At 35.2% G+C, this 20,782-nt stretch overlaps 2 protein-coding genes across 3 annotated transcripts in view; both read right to left on the reverse strand.

Annotated features, from left to right (window-relative positions):
- The window catches only part of nin (ninein (GSK3B interacting protein)), a 21,184-nt gene extending 17,869 nt beyond the window's left edge, over positions 1–3,315 (reverse strand). For both annotated transcript variants that reach the window (XM_016548061.1, XM_016548048.1), the window contains exons 1-4: positions 3,214–3,315; positions 2,945–3,136; positions 2,579–2,666; positions 811–983 (exon numbers count right to left, since the gene is read on the reverse strand). In XM_016548061.1, the coding sequence (XP_016403547.1) occupies positions 811–983; positions 2,579–2,666; positions 2,945–3,136; positions 3,214–3,261 (501 nt within the window). In that variant the 5' untranslated portion in view covers positions 3,262–3,315. The remainder of the gene's footprint in view (positions 1–810; positions 984–2,578; positions 2,667–2,944; positions 3,137–3,213) is intronic.
- Positions 3,316–6,875: 3,560 nt separating this feature from the next.
- pygl (phosphorylase, glycogen, liver) lies at positions 6,876–17,480 on the reverse strand. The gene is made up of 20 exons (XM_016548071.1): positions 17,200–17,480; positions 14,574–14,675; positions 14,422–14,500; positions 14,218–14,321; positions 13,453–13,587; positions 13,257–13,368; positions 12,770–12,852; positions 12,386–12,523; positions 12,115–12,207; positions 11,199–11,345; positions 10,504–10,667; positions 10,307–10,421; positions 10,123–10,224; positions 9,754–9,901; positions 9,549–9,607; positions 8,829–8,970; positions 8,539–8,746; positions 8,291–8,425; positions 8,151–8,217; positions 6,876–7,241 (listed from the first exon to the last, which is right to left on the reverse strand). The coding sequence occupies exons 1-20, from the start codon at positions 17,440–17,442 to the stop codon at positions 7,053–7,055; spliced, it is 2,565 nt and encodes an 854-aa protein (XP_016403557.1). The 5' UTR covers positions 17,443–17,480; the 3' UTR covers positions 6,876–7,052.
- Between the last annotated feature and the right edge of the window lie 3,302 nt (positions 17,481–20,782).

Genomic DNA, 20,782 nt, shown 5'->3' on the forward strand with positions numbered 1-20,782 from the left:
CACACATACATACATATACATATATAAATACATAAATACTAAACAAAATAAAAATAAAAAGTAAAATAAATATACTAAAATATAAAATCTGCCATAAACCTACATCCTTGAATGCAAAAATAAAAAGCCACTCAATCATCTACTTGCCTATTGTTTGGTCAAGATCATTGTGTGCGTGTGTTTAAATATGGACAGAGTGAATTTCTAGGGGTGTAGGGAGCAGATGGAGAATACGTGCAATGGAATCCAGGGGGTGGGGAAGGGTCATTGTTCGTCAATAGAAAGCCCCCAACCCCCCTCAAAACACACACCCCGCACATCTGCTGTTGTAGAACTGGAGGATTGTTCACACATCGGACAATCAGAGAGAACTCTGCGCAGCAGATTAATGTGTATTAATGTGCACCTGCTGGAAAGCGTGGCCAGTCACACACAAAAGCTCACAAACATAAGCCAGCATGAATTTGATAAAATTCTTTTCATCATGAGATGTCATTGCCTAATAGTTCGCGTTAAAGTGGGGTGTATCTTCTGAGAGTCTGAAATCTCATTAACTCAAACTAAACTGGTGTCAGAGCAGAGGGCAAAGACACACACACCCAGACACACCGCAACTAGCTCCAAAACACAGACCCAGACTGTGTGTTTTGGAGCTAGTTGCGGCTGAATAATTTAGATTGTTTCTGAAGGAAAACCGCAACTTTAACCTTCAGCTTTATCTGTGTATTCAGATATGCTTGATTCCAAACGAGAAGAATGTGGTTTAACCTTTAAGCTTCACCGTTATTCATGTTTGTGTGTGTTTGTTACCTCACGTTTCCTGGGTACAGTCCTGTCATCGCTCTCTTCAGCATCTTCATCCTTCTCCTCCTCATCTTCAGCCTGTGTGGATGAATCAGTCTGCGTATGAATGAACTCTGGAGCAGAGCGGCGGCCATAGCGCTTACTGCCCTTTACGAAGCGTGGCTGGACTTCTGGGGAATCTGGGGAGAGATGAAAGGACTCTTACAACACTTACAAAAAATGACAAAAAAATAAATGCATTACAAAAAATAAATCTTACAAAAAAATAAATGCATTCCTCCACAGTGACATCTAACAAGAGTTCAACTTTCAAAATACTTGCTACTCTTTCACAAATTTTGCACAAGGGATCACTATGTCTAATGATCACATATCTTTACATATATATCAGGTCAGACAACTTTTAAATAATTAAAGATACCATAAAACAGTAATATTTTGAAATATTACAAATGTTTTTTTTTTTAAACATTTTAAAATTTTATTTAAATTAAATGTAATTTAATTTTTTCTAGTCTTCAGTGTCACATGATCCTTCAGAAATCATTCTAATATGCTGATTTGGTGCTCAAGAAACATTTCTTATTATTATCAATGTTTAAAACAGTTGTGCTGCTTAATATATTTGTGAAAACCATGATACCTTTTTCAGGATACGCTAAAAGTTCAAAAGAACAGCATTTATTTGAAATAGAAATCTTTTGTATCATTATGGATATGGGCACCACAGAGTTTAAACAAACTATATCATAAACTCTGCAGATTTCATTACAAGATCATTCATGGTATATTAGTAACAATCAAACCAGTGGCACATTTTGATAAAAGCGGAGGACATTTTTAGGAACAAAATCTGTGAACCGTTTGTTTATCGTTCACCTCAGAAACCTGTGACTGAAATGCATTTGAGAGCATGAATAAATGATGAATGCCAAGTTTTGTTTATTGAAGCCCAGGGTAACACAAACATTGTGTGTATAAATGCTGTCTACCAAATGTTTATAAGCAGAAATGATTCATGAAGAAATAATGTTTACTAAGCATCACCATTTCTATTGCTTATAATTAGGCAAACACTTAGAACATACCGCATAGCAATGCCCTGGCTACCATCATTAACTGTGAGATGTCCTAATTAGCGAAGAGCTTGTTTTAAGATAGAATAGTCTTCATTTACACTCTCACTGTTCTCAGAATAATCCTCCTTAATCCAGATTTAACCTTACATCCTCCCTTCACTCTCTGAGTTCAGGCTGTCTGGTTTTTAATACATTCTTGATTACATCATGATTTCTAAATGCTGAGCAGAACCGCTTGATCACAACCTGTATTAAAAACTGTGTGTCAATTATAGTAGATAGATTAGTCATAAGTCAAGCAGACCAAATAATGAACAGCTGTAAACATATACTATATTAGACCTAAATTGATATATAGGATTAATAAATATATATTTATTTCTAAAGGTTTTGGTGACTTTTATGTAACATCAAAGCATGTATAGATATTGTTTGAAAAGGGTGCTTCAATGGTAATACCAATATCCAAAGACGATTATATTTTTAGAATGGAATAACTATACAACTTAATGAGACATTCATAAAATTGAGGATTTAAACTGCTCTTTTTACACAATATTGGTTCCAGCAAGCAAGGTTACATGATGCCAATAATCTAAAATGCTCAATTAAGTTTAAGGATCTCATGTCCGTTCATTATATGGTTTAAAACGGCAACCTTTTGGTTACCAGCCCAGATATTATAAGGATGTTACCTGGTCGTTCAAGACATTCTTCTGGATCATTTGTGTTCGTGCTTGATAACACAAGGATCAGCGCATCCTTAAACTGTTCAAAATCAACCTGAAAAATCAAAACAGTAGCAGGTAATCACTCCTCTTTTCACCAATGTTTATCAAGACTATGCAGTCTCGTGTTTTAGATGCTCTAAAAAGTTGTTTGGTTTGGGTTTTGAACAAACTACAAAGTTTCTGAAATGTAAACCACACTCTCTTGACCATTAACCGTATTTAATGTCTCAGTATTAAATTTAACACACACACACAAATACACAAAAAAATGACATTAAAATAAAATAAAATGACTAATTTGACGCATGTGTATATATTATTATCTCTCACCCGTGCACGGATCTGGTCCTCCAGCAGTGTGTGTAAGAGTGTGTTCAGTGTGTTCTCCTCCAGCTGAAGGGCCCGGCAGAGATCGGTCAGTTCTTCAGGACTCAGAGAGCCCAAACCGCTGCCATCAAAACTCTCAAACACCTCTTTCAATCGTTCCTCATATTGGTCCCTCGCTCCATCCATCAGCCTTTCCTACAGAGACAAACAGAATTACAAATCCCATCCACTGATATTTAGCTTATTTAGGCCGATAGTTCACCTCCACTCACAATAACTCCAACATCTTGTTCAAAACACAAGGATGCAAAAAGAGCCATCAATAACCAGAGTGAGAGACAAAAAAATGGACAGGAGCAACAAAGAGATCAAGCGCAAGTGCTTGACACACTCACACCGCTCACTTTTACCAAGGAGGCTGTATTGGCTGTCAGCCATTAAAGGACTACAGCTTTCATAACAGCGGAACAACGTTCCCACAGTTGACTAATGGATTTCCGTGACTTTTTCAGTTGGATAAGGAGCATATAGAAATATTTTACATCTTCCTACAGAGACACAAACAGAATTACAAATCCCATCCACTGATATTTAGCTTATTTAGGCCGATAGTTCACCTCCGCTCACAATAACTCCAACATCTTGTTCAAAACACAAGGATGCAAAAAGAGCCATCAATAACCAGAGTGAGAGACAAAAAAATGGACAGGAGCAACAAAGAGATCAAGCGCAAGTGCTTGACACACTCACACCGCTCACTTTTACCAAGGAGGCTGTATTGGCTGTCAGCCATTAAAGGACTACAGCTTTCATAACAGCAGTACAACATTCCCACACTTGACTAATGGATTTCCATGACCTTTTCAGTCGGATAAAGAGTATATAGAAATCTTTTATATCTTTGGGCTTATTTCCATTTTTATGTCAGGTACCAATTTTTTGCATTAAGTGTACAATAATATGCTTATTAGGGGTGCACAAAATATCTGTACATACACGTTATTGGCCAATATTACACATTTTTTATTTCTTTTAAGACTTTAAACATGTCCTTGAACTTCGTGCTCATAGCTATTAAAGAGTATATAAGATTCAAGATGGAACATTAAAGCTTGAGCCACAAAAATGGAGAGCACATACAGACCTACAGCACTATTTCTGACACACTCAATCCCTCCGCTCAGGAAGAGAAGAGATCTGTGGGCTAAATGCAGAGCGGAGCACAGATGAGAGAGGCCAACGTCAGGACACACAATTTATAACATCTGAGATGAACACAATCAAACACACTCGGCTGCAGGTGTCTTTTGTCCCAAGGAGCCCTGACCCCTCTGAAAGCCTTACAAGCATAGAAGTCTGTGTATTCCTTTATTATTCTTCAGTGGATGGTGCACACACATAAACACAAAAAAGGGGAGGGGTTTGGTATCCATCTGCTCCTTGTCAATGACATCATCACCGGCCCCTTACAAGGACGTTTGAGAGTGGCCAGGTGTCCCTCTATTCAGGAAGAACAGATTCAGAGTCACCCGGATATATGGACGAGGTAACATGTGGGAACTAATTCTCAGGGGCATTTTTTTTCTAACCATATAAAATGTACAGAATCATCCATTTATGTCAAACACTATTAAATCACAATCTGAACAAATATGACTGTAATATATAATATCATATCAATTTTAATACAAAAGTAGCTGTAAACAGGGTAACCACAACTTTTATCCAATTTAATCCTTTGTCTTTTCCATTCATTTGTGATAATCATATTGAATTTTTTGGCATTCATTTCATTTCATTTTTTATTCATAATTATTTTAATTGAGATTGGCTCAAAATTCCACTTTAAGAAATAATTTCAGACTGAGCATAATTGTATCAAATTAAACAGACTTATTACATTTTTAAAAAAATATTTATTATTATTTATTAATCATATATTTCACAGATGCACGCTCTCTCTCCGTTACGCGGCTATAAGTCCATTAGTTTGATCCGGAGCTCGCGCTCAAACTGAACCGGTCTGTGTATCAAATTAAACAGACTTATTAATTTTTTTATTTAATATTTATTATTATTGATTAATTATTTAAAATTAATATACATTATTAATATTATTAAATTATTTTTAAATTGTATTAATTTTATATGCCACATGCATAAATGCAAATTATGATATCTGGAAATCACAAATTTTAAATTCTCTGATAGAAGCAGGTTTTCTATGACTAACTGTTTTTTTTTACCATGTAAAATGATGCACAAGTAATCACAATACAACAAACATACTGCTAGAATAAATATTTTTAATATTTTTTTCCCCAAATAATTTCACTACATAAAATCATATACATGTATAAAGTCTGGTTTGTTGGTCATGAGCGAGCGGCACCCATTGAAGCTCTGTTATAGTATCTGAAAGCAACAGGTCCCATACAGGGCTAGAATAGAAAAAGAGAAATCGGAGAAATCTCTCTGTAATAATTCACTCATAATAAACTGAAAGAATCATCAGCATTTCAGCAATCCAATAAAAAATAAAAAGCAATCATAGAGATTTCAGCATCACACAATTGTCCAGCAGGGAGACACAGACACAAAGGAGGACAATGACAGACACACACTGCAGAATGATCATCGGAGACATTTAAATGAACAGATGGTTTGATTCAGTTGCAGACAGAAGACTCATTCCATCACTGTGGTGCCTAATTCTGTTTCCACTTAGTTTTGCATGGCTTTTAAACAATTAGTCATTATAGAAACAGTGCCACAACCTGTTGAAAACCAAAACTACTTTCATCACATGGCTACAATTCTGCAATCTCAGATGATCGAGGTCATCAGTCCGTAACAGTGACTCTTAGCAACATACATACACAGCAACATTAAATACACAAACACAACATTAAACACGCAAAATACACACCCATGCTAAGAACACCGCCACTTCGATTTCACTTCATTTATCAAACATGTTTTGTGGTGAAAGAAAATAATAAACAATTTTTCACTATTAAAGAAACAAAGTTCTGGACTTCAATACTGTCGGGTCAGTGTGCTACATTGTCTGTTATAATGGGGCGGTCAGGGAGATTTTGAAAGGCCCTGCAGGAGGAAGAGGAGGAGACGAGCAGAATCACAGCGCGCAACAGCGACTCCGGCAGGGCAGCGATGGAACTACACACCTGTTGAACTTGTGTTTTTCTTCCTTTTTCACTCTCAGTACAGTGAAGGATTTATTAGCTTGATTTACAGCATTGTCAAAGCACTGCAGAGTAGTAATACAATTTACACTGCAGTTCAAAAGTCATTTATGCTCACCAAAGCTGCTTTTACTTTATCAAAAAATAAAGTAAAACCGTAATATTGTAATAACATTTCTATTTTAATATATTCTAAAATGCAATTTACTCCTGCGATGGCAAAGCTCAAGTAACATTTCTTATTCTCACAGCTGAAAATGATTGTGTTTTACTATGATGTCTATTTTATAAGTATGTCTTATTATTTTTAATAATAATAATGATGATGAATAGTAAACCATGATACTTTTTTCAGGATTCTCGACTGAATAGGCAGTTCAAAACAAGTGTTATATATATATATATATATATATTTTTTTTTTTTTCAAATATAAAACATTGAACAATTGTGTATATTACATTTATTTATTTGCTGGATGCTTATGGTGTATTCTGGGTGATTTGTTTAGCATTGGAATAGAACCCACAACTTTGGTGTTGCAAGCCCTTGCTCTGGTAAAACTTTCATTTTCTTTTGTACTATAAAAGTGCAGAATGTCTGTATGTTGACCCATGAAACTCTTTGTCCTCTGCCTCTCATGTACTTAGTCATTTTCTAATTTTTCTAATACATTTTCCATAAAATCAAAATATTTACTAAGACTATATGAATAAACTAACTCAAATGTTGAATGAAAATATGAGATTTATTTGAGCTTTTTGCTAGTACAAGGCACTCCATGCATGAACATTTGAAAAACTTGAAAGCAAAAACTAAAAATGAATTCATACTAAGTTAAGTAGGCTAATTATATTAATTAATGTAACAAGTCTTCTCATGATTCTATGACACTATGCTGACGTGTTCAGTTCTTGCGCAGGGCGCGAGCGGTTTCCTCCAGAGCTTCACGTGGTTCGCTGGGTGGAGGAATCTTCAGGTCAGTGGGCTCCACTCCCCAGATCTCAGTGGCGTACTCTTTAATGGTGCGGTCACTGGAGAACTTTCCAGAAGCCGCAATGTTCTTAATTACCACACGAGTCCACTCTCTCTGATCCTGTCCAACACAGAGAAATATGAACTATTTCAATTGCACTTTTAGGGTCTCTTTGTATTTTTTTAGAGCTTGACAGCCATGGTCACTTTGAACTGTTGCTATATAGAAAAGAACCGTGTAATCATACTTAAGTCTCACTTCTTAAATCACAAGATTCTTAAAATTCACCTTATGTGTTTCACAGAAAAAATAGCTTGGAGCTGGAAATGAACAAACTGAGTCAGTAAATGAGTAATGATGATGTGTCACTGAATGTCATTGAATTAAATGAAATGTAAAGCAGTGATGGGAGAAACAATGCTTTTAGAAACTCTGAATCAACTGAATTAATTCTTAAAATGATTCACTGTTACAAACATGCATACGGACACCTTTTACAAACCAATTACATTTTTTTTTATAAAAGTGTAATTTATTAAAGGGATAGTTCATCCACTGGAACGTCACTCTCTCCTGAATGCGCGTACGACAATTAGCGGAAGCTAGAGAATACAATTTATAATGTTTTAAATATATACTGTATATTTTTCTTACACAAACACATTGATTCGCTTCAGAAGGCCTTTAATAACCGCCGCGTGGCGTACCTTTTATGATGGTCATTTAAAAACTATCACTGTCCGTTTTTATTAGAAATGCATGTTGATTAAATTTTATTCAATTAATTAAAACTGAACCTACATTATAAAACTGACCCAAGATCAGTTAAAACCATCTATTACAAAGCCTTGTTCGCTAAAATCATGTGACCTGGCCAGTTTGATATGTGCTGCAAATCACTGATTTGAAACAAAAGTTTGGCAAAGGTTTTGAAGCTTCATGAAGCACTATTTCAAAAGCGCCCATCACTCGTGAAATGAATGTTGAACATTAAATGAATCTCTGATGTGTTTGTGTGATAATGTTCACCTTATACAGAGCGCTGACTCTCTCTTGACACTTCACGTAAGACTCGTAGTCTGCGAAAACTTTAAACCTGGAGGACAGTTTAAGAGAGCGTGAGGGATTTTGTAGTTAAGAATTTCAAAAAGAAAGCGTGAGTGTTTTACCGATCATGATGGAACAGCATGTTGATGATGTCACTGAACATCTCAGGCTGTTTCGGTGAGAAATAGCCACTTTTAATCTGATTTATGGCTTGTTTCAGCTCTGGAAGACTCTCATAATATTGTAATGCATCATAGCTGCACACACACACACACACACACACAAAGGAATGGTTAATGTCTTCAAAGATAGCATGATATTTACTCAGCATTTATTTCCAAGTATATAATTTTTTCATCTCATTCCCTACCCTTCTTTATCCATCTTTGCTACATCTTCCACCCTCATGCCAAAGATGAAGAGGTTTTCTTCTCCGGCTTCTTCTGCCATCTCCACGTTGGCACCATCCATAGTGCCAATGGTCAGCGCCCCATTCAGCATGAACTTCATGTTTCCTGTCCCAGAAGCCTCTGTACCTGCAGTGGAGATCTGCTCTGACAGGTCTGTAGCTGGAATCACTGCACATAAAACACATAATCATACATTTATTCATCAATACACTCATCTCATACTTATGTTAACTGTGAGGGTGTATGTTACCTTTCTCTGCCAGTGACACTCTGTAGTTCTCCAGGTAAATGACCTTCAGTTTTCGGCCGATCACAGGATCGTTATTCACAACATCAGCGACGGAGGTGATCAACTTAATGATCATCTTTGCCATGTGATATCCAGGAGCAGCCTGCATAAACATATGTAGTAAATCATACACTCTTATTCAAATGTTGAGGTTAGTAATGATTTTTATTTTGAAAAAACAAAAAAACAAACAAAATACTTCTGTTCAGCAAGAACGCATTAAATGTATTAAAAGCTGCAGTACAGGCATTTATAACGTCGAAAAAGTTTTCCATTTCAAATAAATGCTGTTCTTTTGAACTTTCTATTTATCAAAGAATCCTGAAATCACAGTTTCCACAAAAATATTCAGCAGCACAACACTGATAATAATGAGAAATGCTTCTTAAGCACCAAATCAGCCTATTAGAATGTCACACCGAAGACTGGAATAATGGCTGCTGAAAATTCAGCTTTGTCATCACAAGAATAAATTACATTTTAAAATATATTAAAATAGAAATTGTGATAATATTTCACAATGCTACTGTTTTTACAGTAATCAAAGAAATGCAGCCTTGGTGAGTATAAGAGACTTCTTTCAAAAACATTAAATCATTTTACTAAACCTAAACCTTTTGAACATGAACATATTGCAAATCAGTGCATGTGAGTGTGTTCAGAAAAGGTTGTTTGTTTTACCTTTCCACCGATAATCACAGTCCGTGGTACAAACGGTTTAATGGGGCTCCTTTTGATGCCTGTGTGTGAAACAGTTGAAACATTCTTCAGTATCTTATTTTGTGATGCAATTTTCATTGTTTAGTTAAAGGAGTGTCTAAAACATTAAATAAAAATGACAGCTTAATTAATGTGTGCGAGTGTGTGTTTGCGTTTCTGAACATACGGTTGTACATGGTGATGACGTGGAGGCAGTTGAGCAGCTGTCGTTTGTATTCATGGATTCTTTTCACATGGACATCAAACATGGATGCGGGATTTATGTCCACCTTGTACACCTTCTCTAAATACTGGGCAAACTTCAGCTTGTTATCCTACACACACAATGAAACGCGCCAAAAATGAACTGGAACTCACTTAGAATTAAAATGACCAAATCTTTTGACTATTTTCATTCATTTGAGTCAGAAATGCCTAAAAGTACCTCAAAAGTAGTGAACAATTATATAAAGAGGAGGAAAAAACAAAGACATTATCTCCTAGATTAATAAGATCTACAAATTTATTGACATGAGAGGAGTGTGTGTTTTCTAACCTGTTTGACTTTGGCTACATCTCGGATGAAAGCGTCGTAGTCAACCAGATCATTCAGCTTCTGCAGTTGATTTAGATCTTTCACATACTCTTCACCGATAGCCTAGAAGCACACAAACAAAACATATGAAAATTTTTTTTGGAAACTGAAAAAATATGTTATAAAAACACTGTGTGTGTTGGACCTCTGCGATCAGATCAGCGAGTCCTGGGTTGCAGAGAAGCAGCCAGCGTCGTGGTGTGATGCCATTTGTTTTATTCTGAAATTTCTCCGGTTCAAGCTCGTTGAAGTCTCGGAATCTAAAGGATCAAAATTTAAAGTCAGTTTAAAAAAACATTGTAGCATTGTATATATGTAAGAGAGCAAGAAAGAGAAGCCTACACGTCTCTTTTGACGATGTCGGAGTGAATCTCTGCAACTCCATTGACTTTGTGTGAGCCCACAATGCAGAGATGTGCCATGTTTACTCGCTTTCCCCCTTCCTCCTCGATCAGAGACATCCTGCAGATTCGATCCATATCATCTGGAAACAGAGATGCTATATGCTACAAAGACACACACACACACACACACACACGCACACACACACATATACATACAAAAACATTAATTTGGTTTCTGCTCTAAATGTAAGTGTGCATGGGGGTTTACTTACCCTTACGAAAAAGAAGTTTATTCAAGTGTGCTATTAGTATACTTCTTTTAAACTAAAAATAGGAAAGTATACTTTTAGTCTACTTTTTATGTACTTCTCAGAAATGGGCTTTATGTACTTCTCAGAAATATATTTAAAATGACATTTAAGTATACTTGACTTATACTTATAAAAAAGTATAAGTCAAGTCTAAATATATTTTAGCTATAATTGTGCTCCTAGAATCCGTATTTTCATGGTTATACTGTAGGGGGCGCTAGTACACATTTTCTGTACCATTTTGAAGACAAATTCATCCACAAAAGTTTACTTAAATTGACAAATCCTCCATTTGGACCATTAGAGCTGTCTTCAACTGGATAATGGCTTATAAATAATAAAGTAAATGCAGTTTTCCTGAGTTTCTTGTAAGAGTACTCACATCCAAGTGTATTTGGTTGATCCTGTATATGATCTGCAGGTGTCGGGGTAAAAGTTTCTCCATCAGTTCGACCGGCCAGCGCTCCAGAGCTTCAGGCAGAACCGTGTGGTTTGTGTATGCAAACGTTTGTTTAGTGATATTCCAGGCCTAGATACTCACACAGAAGAACTTATTTTCAGTAATCATGTTGCTTCGACAAAATCGACTGACTGTACAAAAAAAAAAGTCTGCCCTAACCAGTGTTGTTGTTGTTGTTAACTACAACTAAAACTATTAAAAATAATTAAAATAACGCTGATATAAAATAACATTTATTAGATAAAAGACTTAAAAATTCTTAATTATAAGATTAGAAAATAGAAATGTTGCCCTAGCAACTAACTGAAATAAGTTGAAGAACTAAATGTAATAAAACTAAAACTTAAATAAAAATGAATTAAAGCCACTGTATATAGAAATAAAAAACTAATAAAAATGACAAAAGCATATTAATATTAAAACATACTTAAAAGTATAAACATAAAACTAAAACTGAACATTTAAAAATAAAAGCTAATTCAAGCTAATATTAATTACAAGCTCCTCTTAAAGACCTTTAGCCTGTTCTGACGTAATCTTGAAGTACATAGATTACATAAGTATGATTTCATAAAAGCGTCAACGCATTTTTAAATATGCTTAAGCTTTCAGGCCTGGCTTTGTAAACATTTCATTTATACATTTTATATTCATTTTTGTTTTCTAATTTCCTCCTTCAACATTACTGAATACTGAATCTTAAAATCAATAGTAAAAATACTAAACATTTAAAACGTATGATAGGAATGTTGTATCATTATTATTCTATTGTGTCAGTAAAAGCGTGTGTCACAGGATTATTCAAATTAGACAATCATGAATTATTCATAAATCTTACTGTGTCCCAGTCTAGTTTCTCAATGTCCACAAATATCCTCATCAGCTCAGGGATGGCCATAGCAGGATGAGTATCATTCAACTGGATAGCAACCTGACACACACACACACATGCAGAATCACACAAGTACATTACTTAAAAGTTCATTACATAACGCAAAGCACTAATGTAGTGACTAGCGTGGGTGGTAAGTGCCTGCAGAATTACAGTGTGGAATGCTTGTTTCAGGTCTAGTGAGATGTTTAGTGTAAAGTGTATAGCAAAAACAGACCTTATCAGGGAAGCTGTCAAATGACAACGGTCCAGAGCAGTTCCTCTTTGAAGTCTTAAAGCGCCGAATCACATCTTGTAAAGTCGCTGCCACCACAAAATATTCCTGCTTCAACCGCAGCTCCTTTCCTTCAAAGAACTACAACACCCACAAATTCCAGTGTCAGTGTCAAACTACAAAATGACATAATGGAGAGTGTGTTTGTGCTACAATCTCATCTGGAATCAGAAGTGAGATTAACCTTCTGATGCACTTACACTGGATAATTGAAACCTACTTTTCTGCACACAATAACTAATGCAGATTAATACAGTTTAAATGCAGAAAAGCCATTTCAACTTCAATCTGCCTGAGCACTCAGAGAAAAAGGGTGAAAAAACTTACATTGTCATTTGGATAGAGTACGCGGGAAATGTTTTCTGCCAAGTTACGGTCCAAAACTGCCTGAATGTAATCACCAACATTAACTGTGAAAAGAAAAGAAAACATCCGTCATTGAATTATTCCATAGAAATTCCAGTGGCACTGATTTCAGGTGTCTGATATTTAATATTTCATAGTCATTTCAATTTAATTTAATATTTAATAGTAATTTCCACTTCAAATAGTTAAATACTGGTTAAATTGACTGTTTAATATTTGATAGTAATTTAAATTAGTATAATTCATATTTAACATTAATTAGATTCCATTTTAAATTGATAAATACTGGTTAAACTGAAAACAGACAAATAAAGACATGAATTGTTCACAATAAGACCAGGAAATAGGGTACATTTTCATTTTGAAGCTGACTTTAGTCAAAAATTGCTTTTATCGTGTTTATCTTATATGTAATATGGATTGGTAATGTGTTGTGTGAATGACTCACAGTCTCGCAGGTTGAAGTCGTTGGGTGCGCGCGCAGACCACAAGCGCATTGTGTTCACCGTGTTGTTCATGTATCCAGGGATTGGCGTGTCGTACGGCATGGCCAGGACCACCTATACCACAAACATGCATTACAAACCTGGCCAGAGTACCGCTATCTTGTTAGTGTGTATTTATTCGTGTAACTGTGTTGATACCTGTGTATCGACCCATTTCGGCTCCTTCCCATCCTCTTCCTCTACACGGCCATAGAAATGCACGGGCAGCATGAACTCAGGACGGGCTTTCTCCCAGGGGTTACCATACCTCAACCAATCATCCGCCTCCTCAACCTAATAGACAGTGATATAGCGATGATGAAAGAGGTCACCAGTTTCGATCTGCACTGGAGGACATAGTACTCAAATCTAGGGCAGGTTAAAGTTCAAATGTGTCTATTTTTTAAAATGAGCATTTTCACTGCACAAACACACCATTATCACTGTCCTTCTGCAAATAAATCGAGCCGCTGTTTCTTATCAGCCTACTGCTGCTGGCACAAGATCCCTATTGGTCCAGTATTATCAGCTCTGTGACAAGCTCACATGCACCAGGCCAGTGACCACAAATGCAGTGAACTCCTGGCCCATATACATTGATTTTTATGCAGACACTGTCCTACAAGTATTGCAAATTGCAGAGTACCCAAAATGTTGTGGAAATGCAATATATATATATGTTTTTAAACATAAATTTTGCACAAGTAGATTAAAAATATATAAAAATTACAAGTAACTAAAACCACAGAAAATATATTTATTTAAATAGGAATATATTTTGACACTTTTTTTGCATTCCAAAATATATTTAAAAATATATTTTTGATATATGGGTCAGAACTACTATAGCTAACTGTATTAGGACATCAGAAGTTTGCATATGGGAACTTAATGCATAAATTAAGGAAATCTGGGTGAATTCACCTGCCAGCCATCTTTGATTTTCTGGTTGAAGATTCCATACTCATAACGAATCCCATACCCATAAGCAGCCAGACCCAGAGTCGCCATGGAATCAAGAAAACAAGCTGTGGATCGGGCACACACACAATAAATATCGCTAACTTATATTATGGTATATTATTTGTATAGAGTGTGTGTGAGAGAGAGAGAGAGAGAAAGAGAGACCAGCTAATCTTCCCAGCCCTCCGTTGCCTAATCCGGCATCTTCTTCCATCTCTTCCAGATCCTCCATATCCAACCCCAGCTAAAAGGAAAAAGAGAGATTTACAGAAAGCCAGACACACAGATGGATGGACAAGTGTTTAGTCCTCTCTCACCTGGTAGATAGCCTCATCACAGGCATTCTGCAGACCCAGATTAATCATGGTGTTCTGGAGCGCCCTACCCATGTAGAACTCCAGTGACAGGTAATATACACGCTGAAGCACACAGAAATATATAGAACACACAAAATAAATAAATAAATAAATAAATAAAAATCTAACAAAGCATTCTTGCATTATGCATTGGGTGCAAATTATGCCAAATTATTTTTCATTACTAAAACAAATTATAGTGATTTTACATAAATTGTGCATAACTAGAAAAAAATCATTTACAACAGAAGGTTTAAAATTGTATGAATTTTCATAAGTTTTCCAGGACAGGAAATCACAATAAATACACTAAAATAATTTTTTATTTTATTATTTGAATCCATAAAACTTGCTTGTTATGTATTATGTTTCAACGATTAAAACACCTGCACGTTACACGTTGAAACATAATGGTTGAAACAGCGCACGCACACTAAAAGCCGGTCAGCGCCTGATTCCTGGACTAAGTTATCTTTCGAGTCTGACTGCACTAATACTGTCAAAAACGCACAAGGTTTACATATAAAAACAGTTGGTTATGTCTAAAGTGAAAGTACACCGTTGAGAAAAACAGATGCGTGCCTGTATATTAGATGCGTGTCTTAAAGGAACACTCCACTATTTTTGCAAATAGGCTCATTTTCCAACTCCCCTAGAGTTAAACAGTTGAGTTTTACCGTTTTTGAATCCATTCAGCCGATCTCCAGGTCTGGCGGTAGCACTTTTAGCTGTAGCTTAGCATAGATCATTGAATCTGATTAGACCGTTCATTTGAATGAGAGTATAGTTCCTAGCCATATCGGCCTAGAAAATCGCAACTTTTCATTTTCCGTCGGTCTTAGTACAGGGGAGTTGGAAAATTTGCCTATTTTCAAAAATAGTGGAGTGTTCCTTTAAAGCAACAGCAGACTAACAGTACTAAACATGCTGCCGCTTGTCATTAAACAATAGTTCACCCAAAAATTTAAATTCTGTCATTATTTACTCTCATGTTGTCCCAAACCCATATTAATTTTTCTTTTGTGCTGAACACAAAAAAATATATTTTGAAGAATGTGGGTAACCAAACAGTTGCAGGTCCCCATTGACTTTGATACTATGGAAGTCACTGGGGAGCAGCAACTGTTTGGTTACCAACGTTCTTCAAAATAACTTTTATGTTCAACAGAAGAAACTCATTCAGGATTAAAACAACTTGAGAGTGAGTAAATGATGACAGAATTTTCATTTTTGGGTAAACTATCCCTTTAATGTTAATAAAACAACAAAACAAAGAGAAAAATTACTCACTGCTCTTGACTGAAGAACTTTAATACAGTTGCTTTAATAAGAATCCATAACTTATACAGTGAAGTGTTTATAGTGTTTTATTTTTATATTTGTTCATTCACTCTAAAAAATGCTGGGGGTTTTTCAACCCAACCCTTTGGGTCAAATATCGACTAACCCAGCTGTTGGGTTCAATTTTGACATTAAAATTTTAACCCAAAATTTGGGTTAGTCCATATTTGGCCCAAAGTTGGGTTGAAACAACCCAGCATTTTTTTGTTTGTTTGTTTGTTTTGAATTTCTTGAATGCTACTAATAAATACACCTACTGTACCTGAAAAATAAAGCACTGTTTGTTTTATTTGTATATCTTTGTTCTTATTTTTTGATAACAAGACAAAATAATGACAAAGATTTTTTATTTTTGCCCACTCTAGCCTAAATGTCTGCTATTCTTTTTTATTTTATATTTTTACCTTGTAAGGTTTTGTTTTTAAAATAGGGAAATTGGGCTGTACTGCTCAGACAACTTGCAAAATAGTTAAACAATCATGACAAAGAATCATCATAAAATCGTGAATCGTGATTTTCCTGAAAAAAATCGTGATATGATATTTTTGCCATATCGACCACCCCTACACCAGACTTAGGGTGCTTTCACACTTGGTTCGCTTGCCTGGTCCGAACCTGAGTTCGATTGCTCCCCCCTCCCCCTGCCCCCGCTGGACTGCGTTCATATTATTATATTTGGGTCTGAACCGCGGTTCGTTTGCGTCATCATGCCAGCAGCTGTTTACCCCGTTGCTTAGTAACGACGCTGCAGGAGAAGGCGGCAAATGCATAACATTGCTCTCTGCACTTTTATATATTTACGTTTTTGAACCGTTCATTTTGTTTTGAAAGCTTCGGTACATAACGACACTTACGTCTGCCTTACTAATGTACTGCAAATGCTCTAAAGAATGCTGAAGGCGAACAGAAATTAGATATACAGCTCTCTGTTTGCAGCGCGTCAGTCACGCTCGTCAGGAAAGTGAGTGAAACACACACATAATTAACCCGACTGACAGCTTACTACAACAGTGACAAAAAACAGAAACGTTCAAGAACAGTTCAAAATCATCATTAATACGTTTGAGTTAAAGTGAAAATATTTGCCTTATATTTCAATAAAAGGATATATTGTTAACGTAGGCCTAATACAAATCCAATTTTTCCAAATTACATTTCGATAATTAATTTTAGCTGTAGCTAAAAGTTTCAAACAAAAGTTACCACGTGGACTCTTTTTTTAAGACTTTTTTTTTTCTGGACTCACCTTCGGGTCAGCCTCATAGTAGAACTGCTGTGTTCGGATCCAGCGGCCCACCAGGTGATCACGCACCGTGTGCGCGAGCGCGAAATAATAATCGCGCGGCGTCGCGACGTTCCTGTCTTTGACCAGCGTGAAGTGCAGGTGCCGGTTAAAGCCCTTCTTCAGCTCTGCCACATTCTCCACACCGACGATCCCTCTGATGCTGATCTGCTTGCGCTTCTCCTGGTCCGTTAGAGGAGTCGCCATCCTGAAGATCAGCGGTTACACCGAGCGCCTGTGGTCACGAGCCCCATATTTTTATAGGAGGCACAGTGGGAGGAGCAGAAAGTGTATCTCTCTGTCTCTCTCTCTCTCTCTCATTGGACTTGTTGAACTTTTTTTTTTTTTTTATCGATGACTTGACGTTAAAAATCTTTCCAAAATACATAATAATGCAGCTCACACAGTCACTTCAAGGCACATCTTTTTTTTTATTACTTTAATTTTTTTTAATTTAATTTTAATTCATGTTTTGTAGGGCTTCAGTCAAAAATTCTTGAAAAATGTAATAATTAGTTAAATTATTAGCTTCTTTAAATAATAATATTAGAAGGAGAGAATTACTTCCAGCAATGAAGGCACTGGGCAGCCTGAGAGAGAGGTGACATTGCATATCTGAAATAGACAAACTTATTGTTCACCCTTCCCCTTTGGACTTGTTGAACTTTTTTTTTTTTTATCGATGACTTGACGTTAAAAATACTTTCCAAAATACATAATAATGCAGCTCACACAGTCACTTGAAGGCACATCTTTTTTTTTATTACTTTAATTTTAATTAATTTAATTTTAATTCATGTTTTGTAGGGCTTCAGTCAAAAATTCTTGAAAAATGTAATAATTAGTTAAATTATTAGCTTCTTTAAATAATAATATTAGAAGGAGAGAATTACTTCCAGCAATGAAGGCACTGGGCAGCCTGAGAGAGAGGTGACATTGCATATCTGAAATAGACAAACTTATTGTTCATCCACCTACACAAAATCCACCAAAACAAAGGAAGGCAAGTGTTCAGTTTGGCTCAATATATTTATTACCAGCTATTTATTGTATTTTGATTAGGTTATTGTATACTACTGTTTATATTGATTCCAACAAAGAGACCTTTAAGCCCTTTGATTTCCCTACAATTGATTCTTATTATTTTGATGTTGACCCAGATCTTAATTTTTTTCATCATTATATGCTTAAACTTTTTGTACTTTTTTGTTGTACTTTTTGAAGTCTATCTAGGAATCATGATAATTTCATTCATTTATTTTTTTTACTGAAACACCAGTTTTCTATTATTGCTTAATCTGAAACATGGTTAAATGAGAATTCTAGAGAATTTTTTTGAATTATCTAAATATAACTCGTTCATTATTTTAACAGACTGGGAGGTGGAGTATCTTTGTTTTGTTCATGAAGATTATGAATTTGAAATTAGGGATGATCTTGCCTTAAAATCAGATAGAACTGCATTTGTTGAGCTCTTAGTTGGTTCTAGAGGAAGAAATATTATTGTTGGTGTTATTTAAAGTTTGGGCAACTTACTTGATTTGATAAACAGTGAGCATAAATACTGTTATATTTGAGGTGATTTTAACATAAATATCTTAAGAAAGAAATATGATACCCCTACTGCAGATTTTCTTAATATTCTTTATTCTAGTTATTTTCCTCTTATTCAACCTACAACAGTTAAAGAAAATTCAGCAACTTTAATTGAGAACATTTTAACAAATTCTCTAAGTGAAAGAATTAAATCTGGTGCTTTATATTCAGACTTGTTTAATCACTTCCCCATATTTCATTATTCTGTAATTAGGGTTAACAGGGTTAAACTATCAAAAGAAGTACAGCAAAAGAGAATTATGAGTAGGTTAAATATTTCTAAATTTAAAGATTTGATTTCTAATAGGGATGATCTGTATAGGAATATGATGTTGATAGAGCATATCAACAATTTATGACCATTATTAGTTCTAGTTTTAATAAATGCTTTCCAGTTAGTAGTTCTGTGAAGAAATTCAGTCAGGACTTTATAAATCTTGGTTTACAGCTGGAAAATGTTGAGGACAAAGAACAAACTTTACAGAAAATATGTTCTAAATCCTACTCCTCTCACCTATAAATCTTATATAAATGAATATATAACCATTCTCTTAGATCTGCAAAAAAGCAATACTTTGGTGAAAAATTTAAGAAATGTTCAAATGATATTAAAACCACATGGAAAGTAATAAATCAGTTGCTGCAAAGAGAAAAGACTACTTCAAAGCTACCTTCAGACTTTGTGGATGGCGACAATTCGTTTAATAGTCCATTTGACATAGCTCAACTATAACACATCTATTTTTGCCATGATTCTCAAATATTTTAGAAAAAATAATATATAAACTGATTCTTTTTCACATAGATTCAAAATCTATTCTTTACAAACATCAATATGGATAAAAAAAAAACACTCTACTTATATGGCTTTGCTTCACCTGATTGACAAGGTTACCCTTGCATTTGAAAATCAAGAATTTACTTGTAGCATTTTTTTAGACCTGTCAAAAACTTTTGATACAGTTAAGTGCCCCTATTGAGGGTAATGAAAGGTTCATATTTTGGTTTTGGAAGTCTCCAACAACAGGTTGACATGCTTGCAAGGTCAAAAAACACTTTCATTGTCTTATAATATGCATTTATTTTTTACCTTACTTGCTCAACTTGTTACCGGGGAGACCGCTATTTTACCGCTCCAAAAGCGGCACCTAGTGGCAAAGAATGACTTTGCATTTTCATTCAGACCAACGCCGAAAGACCAACAAGTGCCGGCAATATGCTAATGTTTCATGTTGACGTCAATATGAAACTGCTTGGGATTCGTTTTAAAAATGACTCGTTTCAATGATTCAGACTCGACTCTTTCTTTTGAGAGACAATAACTTTATACACGGTGCACTTTCAGATTTAAAACTTTGCAGAATGTTTTCATTCACTTAGAGCTGTGTTACACACTGCATGAAAGGTAATTTTCAAAAATCCATAATAGGGGCACTTTATTCATTACGTTTTTTGGGGAAAAGTTGCGTTAATATGGTTTTCATGATTTTACGTAGGCTATATAAATGGTTGAAAAATTACATTTTTAATAGAAAAATTGTAATATTTAAGGGTTGCTATTATAGCAAAGCAAAATTACTCTGTGGGGTTCCTCAGGGGTCCATACTTGGACCATTACTATTTCTTATTTATATAAATGACTTGTCTAATGTTTCAAATATTCTTGCTCCAGTAATGTTTGCTGACGACACAACCTTAGTTCTCTCTCACTCAAATTTCAATTAATTGATGAACAATGCAAATGATGGTCTAATTGCTGTTGCTAATTGGTTTAATTTAAACAAATTATCTTTAAATATAAAATCAAATTTTATTATTTTTAGTGGTAAAAAATAATACCCTTTATGAAAAATTACAATTGAGTCAATTGAGGTGCCTCTACAAAATGCTTGGGAGTTTTTGTTGATGAGACTTTGATTTGGAGGGAACAAGCTGATTACGTGAGCAGGCA

Source organism: Sinocyclocheilus rhinocerous, unplaced genomic scaffold (genome assembly GCF_001515625.1).
Source record: "Sinocyclocheilus rhinocerous isolate Xijiao unplaced genomic scaffold, SAMN03320098_v1.1 scaffold1214, whole genome shotgun sequence".
NCBI classification, from domain to species: domain Eukaryota; kingdom Metazoa; phylum Chordata; class Actinopteri; order Cypriniformes; family Cyprinidae; genus Sinocyclocheilus; species Sinocyclocheilus rhinocerous.

Bases quoted from the DNA above. Each gene is read 5' to 3' on its own strand.
- pygl (XM_016548071.1), bottom strand. From the start codon at position 17,442: ATGGCGACTCCTCTAACGGACCAGGAGAAGCGCAAGCAGATCAGCATC. The intron at 14,501-14,573 runs GTGAGAGAGGAC...TTTTCCTTTTAG, and splicing joins GTGATGAGGCTATCTACCAG to CTGGGGTTGGATATGGAGGA. The intron at 7,242-8,150 runs GTGAACATTATC...TGTGTTGGACAG, and splicing joins GAGTCAGCGCTCTGTATAAG to GATCAGAGAGAGTGGACTCG.